This window comes from Nelumbo lutea, chromosome 5, assembly GCF_056320005.1.
Source record: "Nelumbo lutea isolate HS-2025 chromosome 5, American lotus-T2T, whole genome shotgun sequence".
Taxonomy (NCBI): domain Eukaryota; kingdom Viridiplantae; phylum Streptophyta; class Magnoliopsida; order Proteales; family Nelumbonaceae; genus Nelumbo; species Nelumbo lutea.
The window spans coordinates 24,587,688-24,611,574 of NC_142688.1; the positions used below are offsets into that span (position 1 = coordinate 24,587,688).

General features: G+C 33.3%; 2 protein-coding genes across 2 annotated transcripts; both read left to right on the plus strand.

Moving 5' to 3' along the window:
• The first annotated feature begins 2,155 nt into the window (after positions 1–2,155).
• On the plus strand, positions 2,156–14,204 carry GA3 (GA requiring 3). The gene is given in 8 exon segments (XM_088945357.1): positions 2,156–2,385; positions 2,536–2,696; positions 12,396–12,557; positions 12,647–12,787; positions 12,868–13,125; positions 13,216–13,376; positions 13,378–13,501; positions 13,593–14,204. Coding segments are annotated over 8 exon segments (1,461 nt in total). The 5' UTR covers positions 2,156–2,246; the 3' UTR covers positions 13,908–14,204.
• A 2,685-nt stretch (positions 14,205–16,889) lies between these two features.
• Positions 16,890–18,978, plus strand: LOC148851070 (GDSL esterase/lipase At2g23540-like). The gene is made up of 5 exons (XM_088945914.1): positions 16,890–17,376; positions 17,506–17,636; positions 17,827–18,075; positions 18,173–18,428; positions 18,559–18,978. The coding sequence occupies exons 1-5, from the start codon at positions 17,121–17,123 to the stop codon at positions 18,777–18,779; spliced, it is 1,113 nt and encodes a 370-aa protein (XP_088802040.1). The 5' UTR covers positions 16,890–17,120; the 3' UTR covers positions 18,780–18,978.
• Positions 18,979–23,887: the final 4,909 nt, after the last annotated feature.

The following is a 23,887-nucleotide window of genomic DNA, read 5'->3' on the forward strand; positions in this document are numbered from 1 at the left end:
ACATAGAGAGGAATTGAAGCAAATTCGGAGAAAATAAAAGCCATTCTTGACATGCCATCTTCCCGGACCCACAAAGAAGTGCAACGACTCACCGGGAGAATAGCCGCCTTTGGCAGGTTTATGCCCAAATCCACCCCTCATGACTAAGCCGAGCTCAGGAGATGAGCTATTGCTCTAACTCTTGGCCGGGGATGAGGTCGTCAGCTCAGTATTGGTCAAAGAAGAGGACCGGGTACATAGGCCGATCTACTACACTAACAAGGTCCTCGGTGACACAGAGACCCGGTACTCCTATCTCAAAAAGTTGGCTTTGTCCCTCATCACCGCAGCCAGAAAACTCAGACCCTACTTCTAGGCCCACAACAATAGTGATGTATGGGGAAAATATTTGGCTCAAATTTGCTTGCTCTAGATACCAGAAGTGTGAGTCAATAACCTCCAAATCTGTTTACCAAACATGTCAAGTTTGGAGTTCGCGGTTTGGGGGAGAGTTGATGTGGTCATGGTTAGACTGGAATGGATTGCAGCACTGGCTTGACTAAGTTAGTTCTTCCTGCTTTTGATAAGTGTTTTGAGCTCCAAGACTTTATTCTTGCCAATTAGAGATTTGCTGACATGTAGGATATGAGAGAAAAATCTGCGGTGTTGACGAGGGATGTTTCGACCAAAAAAGATGTTGGACTTGGCATAATTTGTCTTTTGGCTTGACATGGATTCAAAAGAATTTTGTAAACTGACAAGAGATTTTACTTGTTCAACTTCAATTTTGCAGAAAAGATGCAGTCATTAGCAAAGAAGAAATGTGTAATAGGTGGACCGTTGTGGCTAATCTGTGTCATTTCAAGTTGACCCAATGATGAAGCTTTGTTTAGAAGTTGAGTGAGAACCTCCATATCTATAATGAATAGGTAGAGAGAGATGGGATCACCTTGCCTTACCCCACGCTTCAGAGTGAAGTGGTCATGGGACTCACCAACTATTTTAATGGAGAAAGATGCAGTGTACATGCTCTTATGCAACATATTACCCCATTTACCTGGGGAATTCATCTTTTTAAGCACATGGTATAGAAAAGACCATCTCATTCTATCAAATGCCTTGGACATGTCCAATTTAAGGGCAATGTATCATTTACTTTTTTGCTGAAGCTTCATCTTATGTAGAATCTCCTTTACCAAGAATATGTTATCAGAGATTTGCCTCACCTTGAGAAAGCTCGATTTATGGGAGATATCAACTCTTACAAAAGAGGTTGTAGTCGCAGTACCATCCACTTAGATATAATTTTGTAAAGCACATTACACAAGCCAATGGGCCGATAACTTGAGGCATCCACTCGTTTATTGTTTTTAGGAACAAAGACCATATTAGTATTATTGATTTCTTTCAACAGGTATTATGAGTTAAAGAATTTCAGCACTATGGAGTAGATGTCTTGGCCAATCAGATCCCAAAATTGCTAAAACAAGAATGGGGTAAATCCATTCGGGCCAGGGGCTTTATGAGGACTGAAATGTTTGAGCCATAGTTCCCTGACTTGGCTCTCCATAGCTGTTCTTCCTTTAATAGCCAATAATTGTAGTGGTTGGTGAGTGACTGAAGCTTATTTTGTTCTTCACCATTTAAAGCTATCATTTGCGGTGCTGAGATTCGATCAGCTATTTTTTAGATATGGCTTTGTACTTGGCCAAATTGACTTTTATTCCAGTTTTTTAGAGTAAATTTGCAAGACTTCAACTTAATGATGGCTTGATGTGCAGGGGAGCTGTGTATGAATTGGTTTCAGGACTCAGAGACAATTTACTTACAATCAGGGTGTTCTACCCAGAAAGGTAGAAAATGAAAGCGTGGTTTACTCTGCCGGGGTGGTGAGGTGTTGAAAAATTTTCAGTTAAAATAGTTTTTTAACACACTATTAAAATCTTTTTAGTTAAAAAAGTTTTTTCTTGGAAAGAATACAAATGTAAATATATATAATATAAATACATATAAAATAATACAAAATATAAGATTGTTGTACTCCGTCTAAACTGAGCCTTAAGTTTTAACACACTATTAAAGTTTTAAATCCTTCCCATAAACAGGCAAAGTAGGTCCCACAGCTCACAAACGTGAGGACCTTGATCGGTTTCTCTCTCTCTCTCTCTCTCATTGTATAAATTGTATTGCGTACCCTAAAGCTCCTATATCACTATATTCACTTCCAGTTAGAGCTACTCTCCCCTCAGCTATTATTACTTTCAATCATGATGATAACAGAAGCGATCTCAGATTTTCCGGTCATGGCTTATGCCACTGTCGTCGGACTGTGTCTCGTCGCCGTCATGTTTGTTGTAAGGCTTCTCTCTACCCAACGTAGATCCTCCCAATATCCGCCTCTACCAGGTACTATTTCAGCTACCTTTTTGATATTCAATTTAATTAAGTCCTTCAGATTAATCCCTCCGGCTTCTACAGTGGTACAGATCCCTCCATCCTTGTCTCGTATGATTTATTGTTCTTTGTTTTGAAAGGAATTTACTACTGGTTTTGCAGAGGTTCCTGGGCTGCCACTGATAGGGAATCTGCTGCAACTAAAGGAAAAGAAACCCCACCAAACGTTCACGAAATGGGCTGAGCATTACGGGCCAATCTACAAGATTAGGGCCGGTTCTTCCACCGTCGTGGTTCTGAACACAATCAGCGTTGCCAAAGAGGTATCTGATCTTATCTTTGATTTTTTGTGCCTTTTTTTAGGATAAAATACAAAAAACCTCACCGGAAGTATCTGATGTTCTTGTAGTTTCATTTTAACAAAAACGTCTCCTGAACTTTTGAGAAATTCAACAAAAACCTTCCTTCCGTCACTGTCCTATACGAAAAGCGTTAGTTACATACAAAATTATTCAAATAATCCCATTTGTGGTTTTTTATGATCGTCAGCTTCAGGGAAGGGTTTTCTATTTAATCCTTCTTTTACGATGGTGAGGAGGAAGAGGATCTCTAGGGGCATTTAGGTCTTTTTCGTGATTTTTTACCCTCAAACAAGCCCAAATTTTCTTATCGGAAATCAATGTCTACAGTGTCTAGATGCAAAGCCTGCAAGGTTTTAAATTTTAATAGAAGCTCTGTCCGTTTTGATCCACGCGCTTTCTAAAAATTTTCAAAACTTGGGGCAACATTTTGTTGCCAGGTGTCCTCTACTATCAGCAGCAGGAGACCTTACCCGTCTATCGTCAGGTAGCGGCATATCTCCTCAAACATTCTTCCAAATTCCAAAGGCTTGTTTTTTTATTGAAATTATAATGTTTTATAAACTTATATTATATATAGATTTTGTACATAATAGAAACCAATGCAGTTTGAAAGGAATACAAATATAAATATGTACAGTATAAATATATATAAAATATAAGGTTTTATTCTCTTCCAAATTAAGCCCAAAGGAAAAATGTTTCTATTAAAAAAGTTTGAAATTTTCATGAAATTTCGTCAACTTTAAAACCATGCATAGCAATAAAAAATGATATAGGACAGGAATCTTTCCTTCACTGTAAAAGGGTTAAAGACAAAAAAAAAAAAGAAAAAAAGCACCAACGTCCCCGATGGCCCTTACATGGCAAAAAGGTCGTGGTTAATCGGAACTGTCGACAGGAAAAAAAAAAAAATCAGGTAATAGTTATAGGCATATAGCTCAGAATGGGCCCAAACTTTGTAGATGGACTATTCAGATAATGTGCAAACGTCCGAATAGGTTCAAAATTAGGTAGCCCATTGTCGTATTGCTGAATGATCATTGCATTTTTGCCACCACGTAGCCTTTGTCGTACTGGTGTGCCTCTATCCTGTATTTGATGAAATGATAATTCACGACGAAAACTGCACTTTTGCAGTTTCCCTGTTTTCAACAGCCTGGCTCTCAACGGTCAAAGTTTTTTTTTCTGAAAAAAAATAATAATAATAATTTTCCACCGAGATAATGATGATGATTACAAAATGTAATAAAAACCAAATTTTCTTTAATAACCTTTTTTACATCGGCAATAATTTGCATCCATCGGCAATAATAATGTGGCCTATTCATAACATTTACTATCTATTATCTATCTATTTATCTCTCTCTATGTATATATATTAAAATTAGTCCTTCCATGTCATGATCAGCCAAATGAAAATATTTTTTTCCATTTTTTTTCTAAATTATCTCTAATTCTTATTTATCTTTTAAATTATCTTTAACTCCTATTTATCTCTTAAATTATTTCTAATTTAATGAGAAATTCTCTCCTAAACTATCTCTAATTCCTATTTATCCTCTCCCCCACTTTTTATATATCTATCTAAAGAAAGTTTATATATATATATATATATATATATATATATAAAGAAAGTTTCAATTAAAAAAATTCAGAACTATTTAAATGTTATAACAAAATTATATACTAAATTTAAAATATTTATTCAAAACACAAAAAATTAATATATTTAATAATATTCATAATATTAATAATTCAATATTTTTACAAAATTCATCATGAAATTATATAGTAACAATATAAATTATAATTTTATGAATTATTAAATAATAAAAATTTAATATTAAAAAAACAAAACATTATTGAAATATTTCAATAACTAAAGATATTAAATAAAAATATTAAAAATAGATAAATAATATAACAAAATATTTAATATTACATAATAACATTAAAATAAATAAATTTCAAATAATGAACATTTTTAAATATTTTACATACTATTTAAATATTTAAATAACAAAATATTTAACATGACAAAATTTTAAATAGTTAAATTAACGAAATTATGTAATAAATTTAAAAATTTATTAAAAGTAGAAAAATAATTATAATAGAATTCATAATATTCATATTAATAACAATTTAATATTTTACAAAATTAATAACGAATTATGTAATAATAGTACAATTATAATTTTATGGATTATTAAATTCAATAAATAATTAATATTTTAGGAATTTACATTACATTATTATTATAATAACTAAATATTGTTGTAAATAATTAACTTCACTTATATCAATTAATAATTATAGAAAATAACTATCAAAAACTTATATTTATTAGTAATAAATTTTACAATAATAGTGTATGTTCATTATATATTTATATATACTATAATTAATATTTATTTTATTTTCAGTAATTATTTATTGTTTTTTTAAATATGCTTTTAATAATTATTTATAAATCTATTTCTATTTTTTATTTAATAAAAAATTATCAATAACTATTGGAGATTAAACAACTATTATTTAACTTTTGAAATTTAATTTATCGTATTTATTGTATTTTTGTTATAAATTTGTTTTTAGTAATTATATATTTTTTATAATTTATAGATTAATACTTATTAGAAATTAAACTATTATTTGATATTACACTATTTGTTAACTAATTTAGTATATTTTTAGTATTTATTATATATTTGTAATTATTGTATTTTGTTATATATCTATTATATTTTCATTATAAACTTATTTTCAATGATTATGTACATTCGTTATAAATTTTCAATAATTATTGGAGACTAAATTATTGTTGTTTATTAGATATTAGACTATAAATTTATTTGAAATTAGGAGTGTTCAATGATTGGTTCAGTTTAGTTGCAGGTTGTTTCGCCAAATAAATCAATCTGGTCAAGTTCGTAGTTTGACATTTGAAACTAATTGATCATTACTGAAAACCCACCAACTCGGGTTGTATCGATTTGGGTATATTTTCAATTTAGTTTGTTTGTTCAAAAGATTTAAACTTAAAAAATAACTTTAATTTTCATAAATTACAATGATATTATTAAAAAATAAATTATAAAAATTAAATTTATGATATAAAATATTTTAGACTAAAATATATGAGAATTTTTCTATTTTCCAATATTATGAAATTAAATTTAAAATGTAAAATATTAATATATATTTATTAAACCAAAGCTGATTTGAAATACTAGAAAACCGGCAAATTCTGATTGAGTTTGGTCGGATTGTTTATTAAAACGTTAAAATATAAAACAATTATATACTCTTATGTATTTCTATTGTTTAACTTTAGCTTAACAAAGCCCTTTCATCGCATGAGTCCCTTTCACCATGCCTCTCCTTGCTACATTATCCCCATCTTGCATTATCTTTGACTTTCTCTCATCTCCCCTACCCACCACTCTCATTAAGCCATGTCACCCATTTACCTAAAAATATTCATATAATCTCTCTCCTAAGGTATCTTATTTAAAAAAAAAAGGAAAGTATTATGTTGCCCCGCCCCCTAATCAATTTCTAAAATACATCCCCCATCTATATCCACTCTCCCTCATTTAAAATATTCATATTAATTAATAATTAGTTAAATATGTTTAATATTTAATCCCACCCATAATGAATATTAAATAATGTTATGACCAAAAGTTAATAAATACGGTTAGTAAATTATCAAAAATTAATAAATATTATTAATTAACTAATTAACAACATTTTATAGAAATTGAAAACTCTTTAACTAATTTCTATAAAATTAGTTATTTTTATTATTATAAAATTTTATAATAATCAAATACACATATTAGAAATTTTTGTTATTTTTATTATTATAATCAAACTCTTTAACAATTATAAAAAAGTATAAAATTTTAGTTATTTTTATTATTATAATTAATAATCAAATACAAATGGGGGAACAAAATATTATAATGTTAGAAAATGAAATTATTAATTAATTTATATTGAAAAATAAAAGATAAATTAGTATAATTTTGTTAGTAAACTACCAAATAAAAAAATATTTTTAATAACAATTTAAAAAATTTCAATAAATCCCCATTGTTACACAAAAGCATTTGAAATAAAAATTTTTTTATGAAAATTTATTACAAAGATTTTGAATTTTTTGTGTAATTTTCATAAAACTACATTTTCACAAATTATAAAATAACATTTTTGTTGGTTAAATTAAAATATATAAAGTTATTTGAAATTTTATTTAAAATTACATTAAATAATTATTAGAAATTTTTGTTATTTTTATTATTATAATCAAACTCTTTAACAATTATAAAAAAGTATAAAATTTTAGTTATTTTTAATTATAATTAATAATCAAATACAAATGGGGGAACAAAATATTATAATGTTAGAAAATGAAATTATTAATTAATTTATATTGAAAAATAAAAGATAAATTAGTATAATTTTGTTAGTAAACTACCAAATTTTAAAATTTTCAAATAATTTCATAAAACTACATTTTTTTAAAATAACATTTTTGAAATTAAAATATATAAAGATTTGAAATTTTATTTAAAATACATTAAATAATATCGAAATTTTATAATATTTTGGAAAATTTATTACATTTGATAGATTTTGAAAAACCATTGAAATTTTGTGTAATTTTCATTGCAAATTATTGAAATTTATTAAAGATAAATGACTATGGGAAATGAAAAACTATAATTTGAACAAATAATTTCACAAATTATTAAGATAAATTAGTATAATATTGGAAAAAAGGAAATTGTTGGTTAGTTTATATTAGAAATTATAAGATAAATTAGTATAATTCTGTAAGTAAACCATTTAAAAAGAAAATAAATTATTTAATAAAAAGTTAAATAAATTTGAATAAATTACACAAGTACAATAAAATTTCCAAAATTTTCATAAAATTACATTTTTGAATGTTAAAGACAATTTAGTGTACTTATTAGAAATTACCATGTGGTTGATACTCGTTATATCCTTTTGGTCATTTTTATCATCAAATTGAATATTGTGTTGACGGGGACAATGCTTTCGAAACTGGATCAAACCAGATGGTTAGACTAGAAAAATTAAGAAACGGACACCGTTTAACCTCAAAATCGCTTTTTCTCCAAAAACTGTTTATTTGGTTAGCAGATCATTGACCTGGGTAGTCAAATCGTCAACCCAGACAACAGTTTTTGGCATTTTTTTTTGTTTTTTCTAATTTTTTTTGTCAAAGCGAGGCATTCATTCGAACCAAACAATTGGACAGTTCGACCCCAGAACAGTTCGCTATCCGGTCCAATTTTAAAAACCTTGGACAGGGAGTAGGTGCCTTGCCCTAAGCTTGGCTTGGTGTGTGGCATGCCCTAACCCAAGGCTCGACCCCTGGGCTAGCCCAACCCACGGCACGACACGGGCCCATGCGATCTCGGGCTGTGGGCCATGCCAAATCGAGCCCCCAAATTATCCTAGAGGCACGACCCGAGACACATCGTGGGCTAGCACAACACAACTCGCACTTTGTGCTGACCACACATGTGGGTCATGTCATACCGACCCAACACAACCCAATTTACATCTCTACTTGAACCTGCCCAATATTGGGGACGGGGTAGGGAAATTCGAGGGTTCTCTATCTTTGATGAGGAGTGGGGTGTATTGCCCCTAAACTCGCCTGACATTGAGGAGTGGTTACCTTGCCCTAAACCCTTGTGACATTGAGGACGGGGCGAGAACGGGGTAGAGTGTCTTGATTATGGGGCAGGAAAAGGGATGGGGTGCCCTACCCTAAATCCACCCTATTGTCATTCTTATATAATTGTTAATTATTAATAAAATTAATAAAAATATTAGTTTTTATAATTATTTTTATTTATTTAAATTTAATTAAAATTTCATTTAAAAATAATAAAAAGAATAAAAATTATTAAAATTATTACATATTATTAATAAAACTGAATCTATTAAAAATAGTTATTCATATTAAATTAACAATAATTATTTTTTTTATAAATTAACATTAAATGAAAAATAAACTTATTAAATCTTCGTCCGTGAGCCAACGGCATGTGCTTCGTTCCCTTCGGCAGTTAGACACGACGGTGATTGATATACTCTATAATGGTGGTGGGTCACACGATAGTAAATCACTCGATCATAGGACATCAGTACATCGCTAATCTTAGCGTAGATTGCCTTCTTTTATCTGTATTAGCGTTGTACGAAATAATTGTAAAAATTCTAAAAAAAAAAGCGCGCAGCACATCAAAGGTTTCGCCTTGCCTCTAACAGGCATCACATAATGAAAGTGGATCCCATTTGTCTCATTAAGGGTTGTACGGATATCAGTCAATAATGTGTGGGGAATAGCCCAGATTATCAAGCTGGTCCATTGATGGGGAGACAGCGTGCCGCGTAGCAAGGGCCACCGGATGGAGATGCCCTGCCTAGTGCCTAGTGCCTACCCCTACCCTAACCTTTTTGACGGGCGTAACGAAATTAAATCGGATGGCAGCTTGATTTGCTTGGACGGTAAAGATCAGCAGAGCACAGATAGGAGTAAGCGAATGATGGGAGTAACGAAATTAAATCGGAAGGCAGCGGGATTTGCTCTTGGATGGTAAAGATCAGCAGAGCACAGATGGGAATTAGCGAGTGATTGTATGATGATTGATACGGCACAATTGTCCGTATGGGAGTCCTCGCACCTTTTCTTCACTTATTCTTTGTTCTATATATCCAAATTCTTCTTAAATGTGAAGAAAACAAAGAAAGAAAGAGAGAAAATGGGGACCGGCAGTGGCTAATTTTTTTTGATAAACACGAAACTAATAAGGGATAACCGATAACCCCTATAAGAGCCAAAAATTACAGATAGCTCAACGACTACGACCTTGACTCCTTGAGAAAGATGAAACCACCAACTTATCATAACATTCCTTAATTACCAGTTAATTGATTCATGACACGGTGGATATTAAGGGTATAAAACTCAACATGAGTTTTTAAGCATTTCTCTTAAACTTATCGTAACTTTTTAAAATATTTAAAATTCATCATATCATTAATTTAACGTTAAATAGACAAACGAGTGTTAATATATTATCATTTTAATTTTCATAAAAAATATAAATTAAATTAATGGGTGTTAATATATTACCATTTTAATATTTAGACATGAATAAAAGGGAAAAAACTCAAAAAATATTTTTAAATATAAAATACATAAAAATTACAAAAAATTAAAGAAATTGCAAACAAAATAAAACAAATATTTTCAAAATATAGAAACTATAGAAATTCAAAAAACAAAATCAAAAAATAAAAATTGTAGAAAAAACACCAAAAAATTTAGAAAAATCACAGAAATTGCAAATAAATAATAAAAAATACAAAAAAATTATAGATTGTAGAAAATAAAAAATGTAAAAAGACAGAAATCATAAAAAACATTGGAAATTATAACAAAACACTAACAATGCAAAAGGAAAAAAGAAAATTGAAAGCTGAAAAGACCATTTTTCTTCTAACTCACCATTCAAAGGCAATTTGGTCATGAAAATTGTTATTTATGTTGACATGGACACCTCTGCCACTAAGCATTAACGATGCACTAATAGAAGGTGAGTTTTGAAAAATAAAAACTTATCAACATGGTGGATTTTAGACATTTTGAAAATTTGTGGTGAGTTTAAGAGAAATATTGAAAACTCGTGAATTTTAGACAATTTCCCAAAATGTAAAACCATTCAAAAATTCTTAAAATTGAAAAAGGTGAACACAACGCCATCTTTTCAAAATTCTTCTTTCTTTTCTCGACACTCGACACTCAGTAGTCAAGTCAAATAAAAGGTGCTCCTCTTCGCCACAAAGAGGGAGGGAAACTTTTGGACGCAAGTTCTTGCATGCATGGTGTTGGAAAAAGAGGTCATTGTAAATTTGGAAGAGAAACTCTGAGGCGCGTCTAGAGACATTGTTTTTAGAACGTTATTTGCTCCTACTCAATTTCATTGAGTTTGTTGTTGGGTTAAAGGTAAATCCGTTCTCAAGATATAATAGAGTTTTGGGCGAGAATCTGCAACCAGCAAAGTTGAAGAATCTTCGAAAAACCTTCTGTAAGACTATAGCAGACCGGACTGAGAGAGAGAGAAAATGAATTTCGAAATTGTGTGTTTTTGGAATCTGATTCATGCTCCTTAAATAGTTTATGAAGAGGTATGAAGAAAAAGTTAGTTGTTGGTTTAGAGAAGGCACATTGAACAGTCACAATTTCAAATATTGTGACTGTTTAAAAAGTGGTTAATAGTTAATGATTGTTAAATTTGAATTGTGCCTGTTGATCACACCCGATCGAATCGTGACAGTTGATCTCATCAACAATGACCAACGGTCAACATTGCACCAAAACCAAAGTCGCCCTTCGCGATCCATGCGGGTGCACGCAAAATGCGCCTCATTGCGCCGCACACATGCGTGCGCGCGCATAGCACGGTATCAAACTGCCATACTCTCATCTACTATTTTTAAGGAGTGTAAATAAGCTCCTACTAAAATACTGAAAACAAAACTTATAATTTTCTAATGTGGGATAAATTCAAAACTGGGTTTTGTAAGAGAAAAGTTATTTTTTCAATCAAGTGTGTAGGTGTAATTTCTCATGTAAATGACCAATCAAACCCATTGGATTTAATCTCTTATGAGATTAAAATCCAACACATGGCAACACGATTTTCTACAACAAAAAATTCTGTACAGATTGCATCAGCATAGTTGTACATTGGGAATTTCTCCACCATCTAAAATAATAATAATAATTTTAAATTTCATCTTATTCACTTACACAGCTAATCAAAGATGAAGGAAAAATCAACAAAAGGAAATTAATAATTGAATAGTCATTAGATTCACAAATTCAACAAATAAAATTCAAACTACTCTTATCTACCAAATTAAAATCTTTCTTTCTCCCTCTATTTCTCTCTCTCAATCTACCTATAATGTTATATATGACTACATCAACCAAATACAATTAGAATCTCCCAAAATCTTTTACATCAAATTTAAGTGCTCAATTAATTGTGAATGTATGAATTAACACTAAGTAAAATCAAACAAAACACGTTCAACAAAAAAAATTTCAAATATACAAGCATGTGCTCAACACGGGTAACTCCACTAGCATTACACTTAACTTGAAGCATGAATTATTATAGGCCCATTTATACTTTATGCTGAAATTTAGTTAAACTATTCGACATTATTAAAACATCCCTTGGTAATTGCAATCACCTCTTCGTTTTAGCTATTTACTCTCTAATTAATCACAATTGGGTGGCAAGGATCAAACACTAGACCATTTTTTCAAAAAAATCTCATGAACCATTCAATCTAAAAAGCTGTTTGGCGAGGTCTCCTAATATATATATATATATTTTTATTTTCTAACAAACTGAAACGGGATGTTCATGTAATTGTAAGTTTTTTTCTTCTAATTCCTGTAATGTAAGGCTCCACTACTTTTGTCCTTCCTCTTGATCTAGTATTCGAGTATCGATTCAATTAAGTTAGTTCAAATATAAGATGAAAATGTATTTGGAACGGTTACGATATTTTCAATCAGTATGTTTTTTGCAGGCCATGGTGGCTAGATTTTCATCCATCTCGACAAGGAAGCTTTCAAAAGCTTTACAGATACTTACCTTCAATAAGTGCATGGTCGCCACAAGCGACTATGGTGAGTTCCACAAAATGGTGAAACGATTTATACTCAGGGGTGTCTTGGGAGCGAATGCTCAGGTTAGCTAATATATGTCGAGCATCCCAAAACACTTAAAACTTATACTCTTTCTCACTCTCTCTGATGTTTTTATTTCTGCAAATTTCAGAAGCGATTTCGTTGTCATAGGGATACCATGATAGAGAATGTATGCAACTGCTTGCTTGCAGATGTCAGGAAAGATCCTCTTCAAGCTGTAAACTTCAGAAAAATATTCAGGAATGAACTCTTTGGATTAGCTTTGAAACAAGTAAGAGATTGCTTTTGATTTTTTTTTTTTTTGCTTTCTTAACACTGAAAGCTGAAATTGGTGGAGGGTATTACTTATAGGCTCTGGGTAAGGATGTCGAATCATCCATTTACGTGGAGGATCTTGGAACCAGACTGTCAAGAGAGGATATCTTTGAAGTGTTAGTGGTGGATCCAATGATGGGTGCAATTGAGGTGGATTGGAGAGACTTCTTCCCATATCTAAGATGGGTTCCTAATAAGAGCATAGAAATGAAAATCCAGCAAATGTATGTGCGCAGACAAGCTGTGATAAAGGCCCTCATTGAAGAACAAAGGAAACGGATTTCCATGGGAGAGGTAACTATTTCTCAATCCTTTCTTACTGTAAAATCTGCTCATTTTCTTTCCAGTTTGGAAGTTTCTGTAATTTTGATGGGTTTGGAACAGGAAATAAACTGTTACCTTGAGTTCTTGTCATCCGAAGCAAAAACACTCACAGATGAACAACTACTTATGCTAATTTGGGAGACAATTATTGAGACCTCTGATACCACCCTGGTCACTACAGAGTGGGCGATGTATGAACTTGCCAAAGACCCAATGCGCCAGGCCTTATTTGAATGCTGTTTTCCATGAAACTTTGAGGAGGCATTCTCCGGTTCCAATAGTTCCGCTGCGTTATGTGAATGAAGACACTCAACTAGGAGGGTACCATGTTCCTGCTGGAAGTGAGGTGAGTGCTGTTGATACTGTTGTTGTTATATGGTTTGTTGATACCTCTCAGACTTTCATCACTCTTGGTCTTGTTGGTGAAACATTCACAGATTGCAATAAACATTTATGGGTGCAACATGGACAAGAATCAATGGGAGGAGCCCCAACTATGGAAGCCCGAGAGGTTTGTTTCGAGCAATTATGATCCTACGGACCTGTATAAGACTTTGGCCTTTGGAGCTGGAAAGAGAGTCTGTGCAGGTTCTTTGCAGGCAACATTGATTTCTTGCACGGCTATAGGCAGGTTGATACAAGATTTTGAGTGGAGACTTCAACCAGGAGAGGAGGAGAATGTTGACACACTTGGATTGATCACCACCAAACTCCATCCAATTCAAGCAATCATAACACCGAGAGATCAGTAGGAGACAGCTCCACGCTGCTCATATATGGTTTGGTTCATTGATAGGGGTTTAGTAACTTTTGATTATAGATCCTACAGCTTGAAGGTGTTATCCTTTTCAAAACAGAAAAAAAAATGAAAGAGTTAGTGTCTTCTGATTTATGCTCGTGCAACTTTAATCATCCCCAACCTTTGAAGAAAAAACCGCAGATGAATGCAATAGATTTTGGATTGGCTGCAGTCATTGTTTAATTCTGTCATATGTATTTAGAACTGCTGATCTAAGGTAATAAAAAGACATATAGTATGTGTTTTGTTCTGTTTAAGCTTTTTCATTCAATGTTTCTATTTCATTTGCTTGCAAACCGAGAAAGGTAATAATTGCAATCATTTATTACAATTAGGCACCACTAGGCTCCACATCAGCATAATAGTGAAAAAATGACTAACCATTTGTAGAAACTTTAAAAATAACTTCCTCAAATAGTAGGCATGTAGAAAAACCGAAGTTCACTTTTGCCATTTGTGATGCATAGGGAAGAGCAAGAGAGGGAAACTGCTGAAGTGGCGCCTATGTGGGGCTGACTTGATTCACTTGTTCAAATCAAAATCTGATATACATGGGGCCTAGCTTCTTACAAATCTGGTCAACAGATTTGGCCGGTCAGCCAATTATCCTGATGCATTGCCATCCTTAGTGTATGGTATCAAGAAACACCCAAGCAAAATTGGGATTCAATCATTATTAAGGGGTATTCAACAATATGAATGTGTTGATGAATATGTACAATTTTGTTTTTTGTGATAAAAACAATTGCCACATCAGAAAACTGATATGGCTTTTGCTGATTTGGCAGTTGCTTTTGTTTTGAAAAACAAAATCATATCATACACATTGCTGAACTTCCCCTTTGTTTTCCTTTCTTTTTAAAATCATCACATCAGCAAAGAACTTATAAACATATTCTTGAATTATCCTTTTCTTTTCAGAAGTAAAACAAGTTCTTTTTTTTTTTATTTTTTATGAAAAGACAATTTGTGTTTTTAAATCAACACAGCAATGGTTTCTAAAACAAAAACAAATTTGTAACATGGATATTATATGATCCATGAAAAACATGATAATAATATTACGAAAACATGGTTATCAAATCAGAAATTCAAAAACAATAAATACATATACAATCAAGAACATGTTTTCAATGTTATTATTTTAAGAACAGTTATTTATTTGTAGACCATACGATTTTGATTTGTTTTTAGAACTTAAAAAAACAAAAAAAAATCGCATTCCGGAGAACCCTTTTAAAATTGTTCCCTAAAATCCAACCAATGGTGGCTCAGTCGATAAGTTCTCTGACTAATTATAACAAAAGTTGGGGTTAAATTCCACTGTCACCTGGGCTTGTTTCAGGTTGAATTTTTGTCAATATTTGAGTCAACCTGGCTCGAAAACCAAGCCCAAAGCAGTGTAAAATGTTCAGCGGCGAGCCAAAATCTTATCCCATGAACAGGTTTGCTTACGCGTACAGGAAAGGGACCAGACTACTTTATTTTAGGGAACTTTTTTGTTCTTCAAAATACACGAAGCTTCCTAAAGATATATGAGGTAGGCAAAGACTTTGTAAACAATCTTTCTTTAAGGAGGCATTCTACCGTTATGTCTAAGTCGACCCTCCTGCTAACAACTACACCTAGCCTACAAGAATCAAAGGCCCGATTTTGTACCCGTTTTAGTAAAGGATGTTTCTATGTTTTTTTCTAGAATATCAGGCCTGTCATTCTGAGTTTTGACCGTTCTATTTCTAATCTAGCATTAGGTGAAGCATTTTTGAATGCAATCGGTGGAGACCGGATCTGCTCCTCACACCTGGCGTTTCACACGCACATCTTATTATGTATTGGCAACATCTCATTTACTTATTTATTATTATTCATGGGAGATGTTTTCAATGCATGGCTGTGAGACGCCCATTTGTGAGGAGCAGATCCCGTTGCCTACCGGTGGAGGAGCAGGTTCACCAGCCGAGGCTGGTATTTCCTCGCTCTAAATCCAGGTCAGTTTATCTTTCAACTTAGAGTCCGCGTTCTGTGCACCCGTGGGTTTTCTTGACATGGAACCCACCAATCACAATTGACCCATGTTGTGCAGGGCAAATATTTATAAGTTAACTGACCTTTGACCGTTAACATGGAATAACCGGTTCAACCAGACACAAAAAGACAAAAAATAAATAAAAAACATCCACTTTCACTCCTCTCGAGTTCCCTCCCATTTTGCATTTCGTTGCTTTTATAAATAAAAACCCCCGTTAGCAGTGGTGTTCAATTTTATAATTTTTTTTATTTATATTAATTATTAAATATTTTTATAAATTAATTTAATAATTTGATAATTATTAAATATTTTTTCATTGTTTCATGGACTTTATTACTATTTTTATTATTATTTTAACTTTAATAATTTATTTTTAATTTATAAATTTATATACATTTTCAATTTTATTCTTATTTTAATTTTTATAATTTATTCATATTTTTAATATAATTTTGAATTTAATAAATTATATTTTATAAAATAGTACAAATTGAATTCAAAATTAGCAAATACTCTAATTTAGGGATAAAATAATAAAATTAAAAAATTTAAAGTACTAAAAATTTAATCCAACAAACAAACAAACATCGATGTCTCTACACTTTCAATATCTTTTAACTTTCTAGATTTCATAGTTCAGATTTATCAAACACACTTACACACCTAAGTTATGGAATGCAAATTCCCAGATAGAATTGGTTTTCGTGGGGCAAATTCCCAACCACATTACACCTAAGTTCCCACCTACTGACCTACACTATGCTTTTATGTGGTCGGTTGTGTGATGCAATAAGCAAGCAGTTTTGACCTCAGCTGGCGAACCGCCTTACTGAGAACGTAATATCCCAATTCCCAAGTCCACGACAGGTTACTTAAGACGACAACAAAATAAGGCTGATGAACTACCATCCTAAACCCGGGTTAGTTTTTCCCTTCCACCAAAGAATATGTCAAACCAAATGCAAATCTGCATATCCAATAAAAGTGGCTTGCAAGGATCATTCATTCCTAGTAGTTTTTATTTTGTTTTCGGTGAAGTACAAACTCGATCGTCTATAAACTCACTTAGTAGGGGGAAGGTCGTAGACATGGTTTTGTAACTCTTGCTCTGTTGAAGTTACAAACCCAAGGGTCTCCATGAACTCTCAGATCCTGGTTCTGGCCTTCCTCTTCCTGTTATTCATTATCTCGCCCTTTGTTAGTGGAGGTCTAGATGATGATATCTTAGGAGCCTCTTACATTTTTGGAGATTCTCTGGTAGATGCTGGAAACAATAACTACCTCAACACATTGTCTAAAGCCGATATCTCGCCTAATGGCATTGATTTCAAGGCTTCTGGAGGGAACCCCACCGGCCGGTACACCAATGGGAGGACCATTGGAGACATTGTTGGTAATCTTTCTCTCTCTCTCTCTAGAAACGCGAAATGCTTTGAAGAGAAGAGAAGAAAGGCTTATTCACATTTCCATGTGAAATTATATTAATTAGATGATGTTTACTTTCTGGTTTGTAATCTTGCAGGGGAGGAACTAGGTCAACCAAACTATGCCGTCCCATTTTTGGCCCCAAACACTACAGGGAAAGCTCTACTTTATGGAGTCAATTATGCTTCCGGGGGAGGTGGAATAATGAACGCAACTGGGAGAATATTTGTAAGCCTTCTTTATCTATCCGTCTCTCTAGCTATTGTTGCAGATCAGTAACTTCTCTTTTCTCCATTTCCAGTTTCCATTTTTCATCTAAAGGAGGAATATTCATAATTTCCTAGGTATATATATATATATATGCTCATATAATTTCGTGGCTTCTAATTAATATATTCATAATTTCGTTTTGTTGCAGGTTAATAGACTCTCAATGGATATCCAGGTTGATTTTTTCAATGTGACAAGGAAGCAGATGGACAAATTGTTGGGTCCGACGAAAGCAAGAGAGCATTTAATGAAGAAATCCATCTTCTCGATCACCATTGGATCGAATGATTTCCTCAACAACTATCTCCTTCCTGTGCTGTCAATTGGAGAAAGGATTTCTGAGACCCCAGAAGCCTTCATAGATCACCTGATCACCAATCTGAGGGGCCAGCTTACCGTAAGTAGACTGACGCTGAGAACAGGCATTATAATTGATTTAATTCTTCTTCAGTAATCTCCTGATGACCTACCTGGTTCTTAATACATACATGCAGAGACTCTACAATCTGGACGCTCGAAAGTTTGTGGTGGGGAATGTAGGGCCAATAGGCTGCATTCCCTACCAAAAAACGATAAACCAGATTAACCAAGATCAGTGCGTGGAATTACCTAATAAGTTAGCGCTTCAATATGATAAACGATTGAAGGACCTACTGACGGAACTAAATGAAAACCTCCCTGGAGCAACATTTGTCCACGCCAATGTGTATGAACTGGTGATGGAGCTCATAACAAATTATCAAAAATATGGTGAGTCATGATCGATCATGAGTAACCATCTTCAAAACTGAAAAGCTTTGATCTTCGTGAGATACTGAAATAGGCAGTTGTGAAGTAATTGTAAAATTTCAAATTGGTTAAATGCCTTATGCATGTGCAGGGTTTAAAACGGCAAGCAGGGCTTGTTGCGGCAATGGAGGTCAGTTTGCAGGGATCATCCCCTGTGGGCCAACATCTAGTATGTGCGGAGATCGTTCTGAGTATGTGTTTTGGGACCCATATCATCCAAGTGAGGCTGCCAACCTTATAATCGCAAAGCAACTGGTCGACGGAGACAAATACACTACTCCCATGAATCTTCGACAGCTTAGAAATCTCTGATTCAAGCATTTCCTTCTTGTATTCGTATCTGTCCAAGCGAGAATTTACCTTCAATAGCAAACCAGCCAGAAAGAAGAACGTTTTTCGAATTGTGCTCTGATTGGCGAAAGTGGGTTGCCCTGTCTTGTTGTATTCCTTTTTACTTTTTTTGATTGGCGAAAACAATGAAATGAAAATCTCTTTTTGATGTGTCGTGGAATTCCTGTTTTGGGGTTTGAAGTTTTTAGTAGTATGAACTCCGAATTTTCAAGATTGGCTTTGATTTGCTTGCACCGCAGTTTCATTTGTTCTGGTGCAAAAAGTATGGAAGTGGAAGTGAAGTGAAATAAAACCTGAAGCGGCGTAAATTGAAATCCAAATTAATCCCGAGCGAACGGTTGACCAGACTTCGCATTTTTCTCATTTGCAATTTGATATGGATTACAGTGGACAAAATTTACTCTTTTTTAAATTTGAAAATTCATGTTATTAATTTGCATATTATATGCATTTATCCCAAATAATTCGCATATTTTTAAATTTATATCGCAATTTCGGGTTTTTGGTTCTTGAATAACCGCCATTTTCTGTGAGAATATCACAATATGAAATCGGAAACCCGCGAGATCCTGAAAAGAAATTCAAAATTTGGGAGTTTCCACTTTCCCAGTCCAGTTGTAATGGAGGAAGAAGCGCAGTCGACAGAGAAGAAAACGGTGGTTGAACCAGCAAAGGGAGGATGGGGAATCTCTCTTCTCCTATGTCAGTTCTATCACATCTATCTATCAGATCTTCAGAAAGCCGCTGCCGTCCCAGCCGAAGAGATTTCTCGTAATGTATTCCCGCCTCATATTTTTTTCTCTGTCTTGTCTCTCATCTGAGCCCATACAATGCTGAAATTTGGCTTAACAAAGTAGGAGTATAACCTGAGTATTTTGTTGTAAATTGGAAATGCTTAGGTCTTTTCAATTTTTTTGGGTAACTTAGAGGGACACTACCCTACGGGATCAGTGAGTCGGTGACAATTACCCCTGAATTTTCATTTACGACAAACACCCCTTCTCAAGTCTCAACTTTGGCTTTGCGACAAATACCAGTCGTTAATTATTAAAATATTATTTTTATTTTTTATTTTCTCTTAAGCCCCAGATAAAAAATGCTTTCCATTGCCGTGCCTCAATGGCTTCTCACCGGAAAACACTTTTGCTATTTCACTGGCGAAGAACTGTTACACAGGAGAAGGAAACAAATCTTTTGGGCAAAAAAAAGAAAATCCTTCGCATCTGGTTTCACTGTGCTGCCTCCAACTCCAGACTCTTCTCGTGTAGTAGCAGCAGGAGAATCATTTCTCCCACACCATCACTGGTTCCAGTTGTGCTGCACTCCGTCTCAACTATGCAACTTCTGGTGTTGCGATTGTTTTTGTTTGGTTCGCAGTTCGCACTGCCATCATTTAATTTCCGTAGCTGGTGTTTTGTTTGCAGCGATTCTTTAGTGCTCCCTCCTCTAGTTTGTGGTTGGATGGTTTCAACAACAATGAAGAGTATCCATTTTTTGAATTAAATTGGTATTTTTAATTGTTTAACATTAAGGGTAATATCGTGCAAATAAATACGAGAAGGGTAATTTGGGTATTTAATTTTTTTGGTTTTCAAAATTGACCAAGGGAACCTAACGGTAACGTAGAGGTATTTGTCGCAAAATGAAAGCTCTGAGGTCTTTGTTGTAAATGAAAATTTAGGGGTAGTTGTCACTAACCAGTAATCCCTATGGGGGTTCTGCAAATTACCACTTTTTTTTAAAAGAATTAAACAAGGGTTTAATTATAATATTGCTTAATGGCCACCCTGTATTGGATCATTTTTGTTTAACACCTTTATTTGATATATACATTTGTTATTTATTTAAAAAATAACCCAGTTTATGAATCCCAGTTTTTTTTCCTTTTTTTAGTAGAGGTAGCTAGCATTTGAAGTTCATATGTTTTTTTTTTTTTTGGTTAGAGCGTGAATAGACACATGTCTAAAATAAAATGATTCTATTTGAGTGGAAATAACTGTTCTTTTGATTATATACCTATCATTCATTTGCAACCCTACCCTAGTCTTATTTTTTTGATAAAAAAGCATTTAAATTTCAGAAGAGAAAAAGTCTTTCAGGAACCACTCAGGAACTTCCCGAAAATACAATTCAGATTCATTTAACCTATTTACAGCAATGGTATGGGCCAATCTATTTTCTTCCCTATTTACAAAAGAGACTAGAAACTTCCTGTCCTTAATAACATGTAAAATGTAGTCTTATTTATGCACATAACTGGATGCAAATGTGGTGTAGCCACATCATAATAGTCAGTAAAATCAATGGGCAAAATAAAATAAAAGGGTAAGTTACAAATTAGAACCCTATACTTTGAGAGGGTAGTCTTATTTTAGTACTCTAACTATAAAACATGCCACTTTAGTATCTGAACTTCCAAAAATTGCCACTTTAGTCCAATACCATTAATGAACGTTACAATGGACAATAAAATTACCAAACTTCCCTTTATTATCATGAATAATTAAATACATTTACAAAACCAAAAAAAAAAATTAGTCTCTTCCATTGCCAACGGATGAGGAGCACAGAGTACCCTTGTACTTGGTAGGTCGTCAATGACTTGGCCTCTTCTATATGCTACCTATATCGAGGGGACTCGCTTCATTTATCTAAGATTGTTAAGTGTTGGTTCAAGGAATTCTTCACAATGACATCGAGGCATCTTAGGGAGGAGGTGGATTGGTGGTGGGTTTGGCTCTTTGTTCACTGATGTTCTAATTTAGTCTCAAGAAAGAACTAAGAAGACAGTGAATAATTTCTTCTTTTGAAGGATAATTTTGAGATTTTGAAAGTTTTAAATCTCATATGACATCACATGTGCTAGATAATTGATGGAATGCTAATGGCAAGGCCTAAAGTGGCAGTTTTTGGGAACTTAGGTACTACAATGGCACATTTATGGTGGACCATCCTTCTGCCTACCTTACTAAACATTAAAAGCCTTTTTTATTGGAATTTACCCTAAGAGAGTATATTAGATTGAAGGGTAGGAACATAAATATCTAGCTTATTATGGTCTGTATGCAAGATTGTCTATGCTCTTTGGCTTTCACAGTTTCTTATCCTGTATTTGTTAGAACTATTTCCATAATACTTTTGGACGGTAAGACTTCAATAAGAAATTTCCAATCAAATAATAACTTGCGTAAAATTTTGTTTCATGAGCACAAAGGAGTTGCAGTTGCTATGGTAGATTGTCTTTGTCAGTCTCACTGGCAGCCATGGTAGATTGATTCTATATATTGCTATGCTTCAGTAATAGATCTCTGGTTTTGTGGATTGAGGCAGTTGCAGTTGCTAAAAATGCAGCAAAGGGCATTGCAGATGTGCAAAAAAAAATTATCCTGGATCTTCCAGGGAAGAAGAAGAATTAGAGGAATCAACAAATAAAGGGGAACAGGAGGAAGAGACAGACAAAACTCCCCAAGGCTGTCCTTGATAAATTGGAGGCCAGTGAAGATTCTCTCCTGGGGAAGGTAAGCCATACCTCTTAACTGAAAACATGCTGTTTGCTTCTTTATCTGACACCTTGGTTTTAAGCTGTGTTAATTTATTAGCCGATCTTTTAATGCGTATACATCTTGTCCACGTACTTCCTGGGTGAATGAGAGATTATAAGCTCATAACCTATTGGCTATTAATATATTTAATATCATGCATATATTTAATATCATGTAGATTAAATATTGCTTCCACGTACTTCCTCAGTTTTTATTGCTTACCTATTATTGTTATTGTAGGGATGCATATATTTAATATCATGTAGATTTCATCTCGGATATTATTTTAGATCATGCAGATGCCTAGGTCATAAGCTCATAACCTATTGGCTATTAATTTCTTACCACAAAAAAAGAAAAAAGACTTTGACTTATGAATTACTCTCCCTATAATTTGACATTACATTGTTACTTATACTGGAACCAGATAAGCTATTCAATCTGTATTTGTTTAGCCAGATATTATTCGGAAGTGTTATTTCTCTTAAGTACGATATATATTTTTAATTTTCTTGATTATCAGTTTTCTTTATCGTTTTTCTCTTCCTACAGGGTCTTAAGGTTCTTGACAACTCGGTGGAAAACCTTGTTTCAGGAGCATGGCAAGCATTAGACAGTGCATGGAAAGGAGGTTCTGATTTGGTCCAAAAGTATATGATACATTTGTAAGATAACTTTAACGTGTTACACTATTAATCATACACTAAAATCATGAGACGTAGAAAATTTGGTTCATATCTTGTGATGGAGATGGAGTACTATCTTGTTTTTTGGAATAACTAATGAAGTTTGGACTGACTTGAGTTTATTTGGCTGCATCTCACTAAATGTGCTGATCATTTGTTGCAATTTGTTTGATTATATTGTATATTTTTATAAATCAGGACAAACTTGTCATGCATTTTTCAACACTGAATTTTTGTTAATGAAGTGAGTATTCATTTTCTGATGTTTGCTATAGAATATCTTGGAGAAGGCATGTGCAAATTGATTTGTTGGAGTATGTTTCTCAATAAGAAGTTTTGGATAAAACCTCTCATAATTCAAATGATAAGTTTCTGTCAGAAGAATGATCTGTTTTTTTTTTTTTTTTTTCATTTGATTTTTCTGTTGAACCTTAAGAAGGTAGGATAGAATTGGGAGAGTTAGATTTAGGGACAGAAGTGTAGCGAGGAACCAGAATTCTAGATGCTTTCAGGGGTGAAGGTATGTATCAAATGTACCTGACATTAATTAGTAGAGTGTGGGCCAGTATCTTGGAACTAATCAATAATTGGGTCAGTTTAGGTCCATACATATCTAATGGGGAATCTCGGGTTCTTCTTGGCTTTGCCAATGGGTAGACAGGTTTTCTGTGATATCTCTTTAATACTATTATTCTACATATATTCAAGATTTGTTTGACAGAAAAGACTTTATGATTTGATCAGACAAAGGAAAGACAATTGTAGCAATGGGAGAGGGTAGAGTTGATGAGATGAAAAGCTTATGTGATTCAAGCATTAGAAATGCTGTTAATATGGCTGC

Coding starts and splice junctions, on each gene's coding strand:
- LOC148851070 (XM_088945914.1), top strand. CDS start 17,121: ATGAACTCTCAGATCCTGGTTCTGGCCTTCCTCTTCCTGTTATTCATT. Junction 17,377..17,505: donor GACCATTGGAGACATTGTTG/GTAATCTTTCTC, acceptor GTAATCTTGCAG/GGGAGGAACTAGGTCAACCA. Junction 18,429..18,558: donor AACAAATTATCAAAAATATG/GTGAGTCATGAT, acceptor ATGCATGTGCAG/GGTTTAAAACGGCAAGCAGG.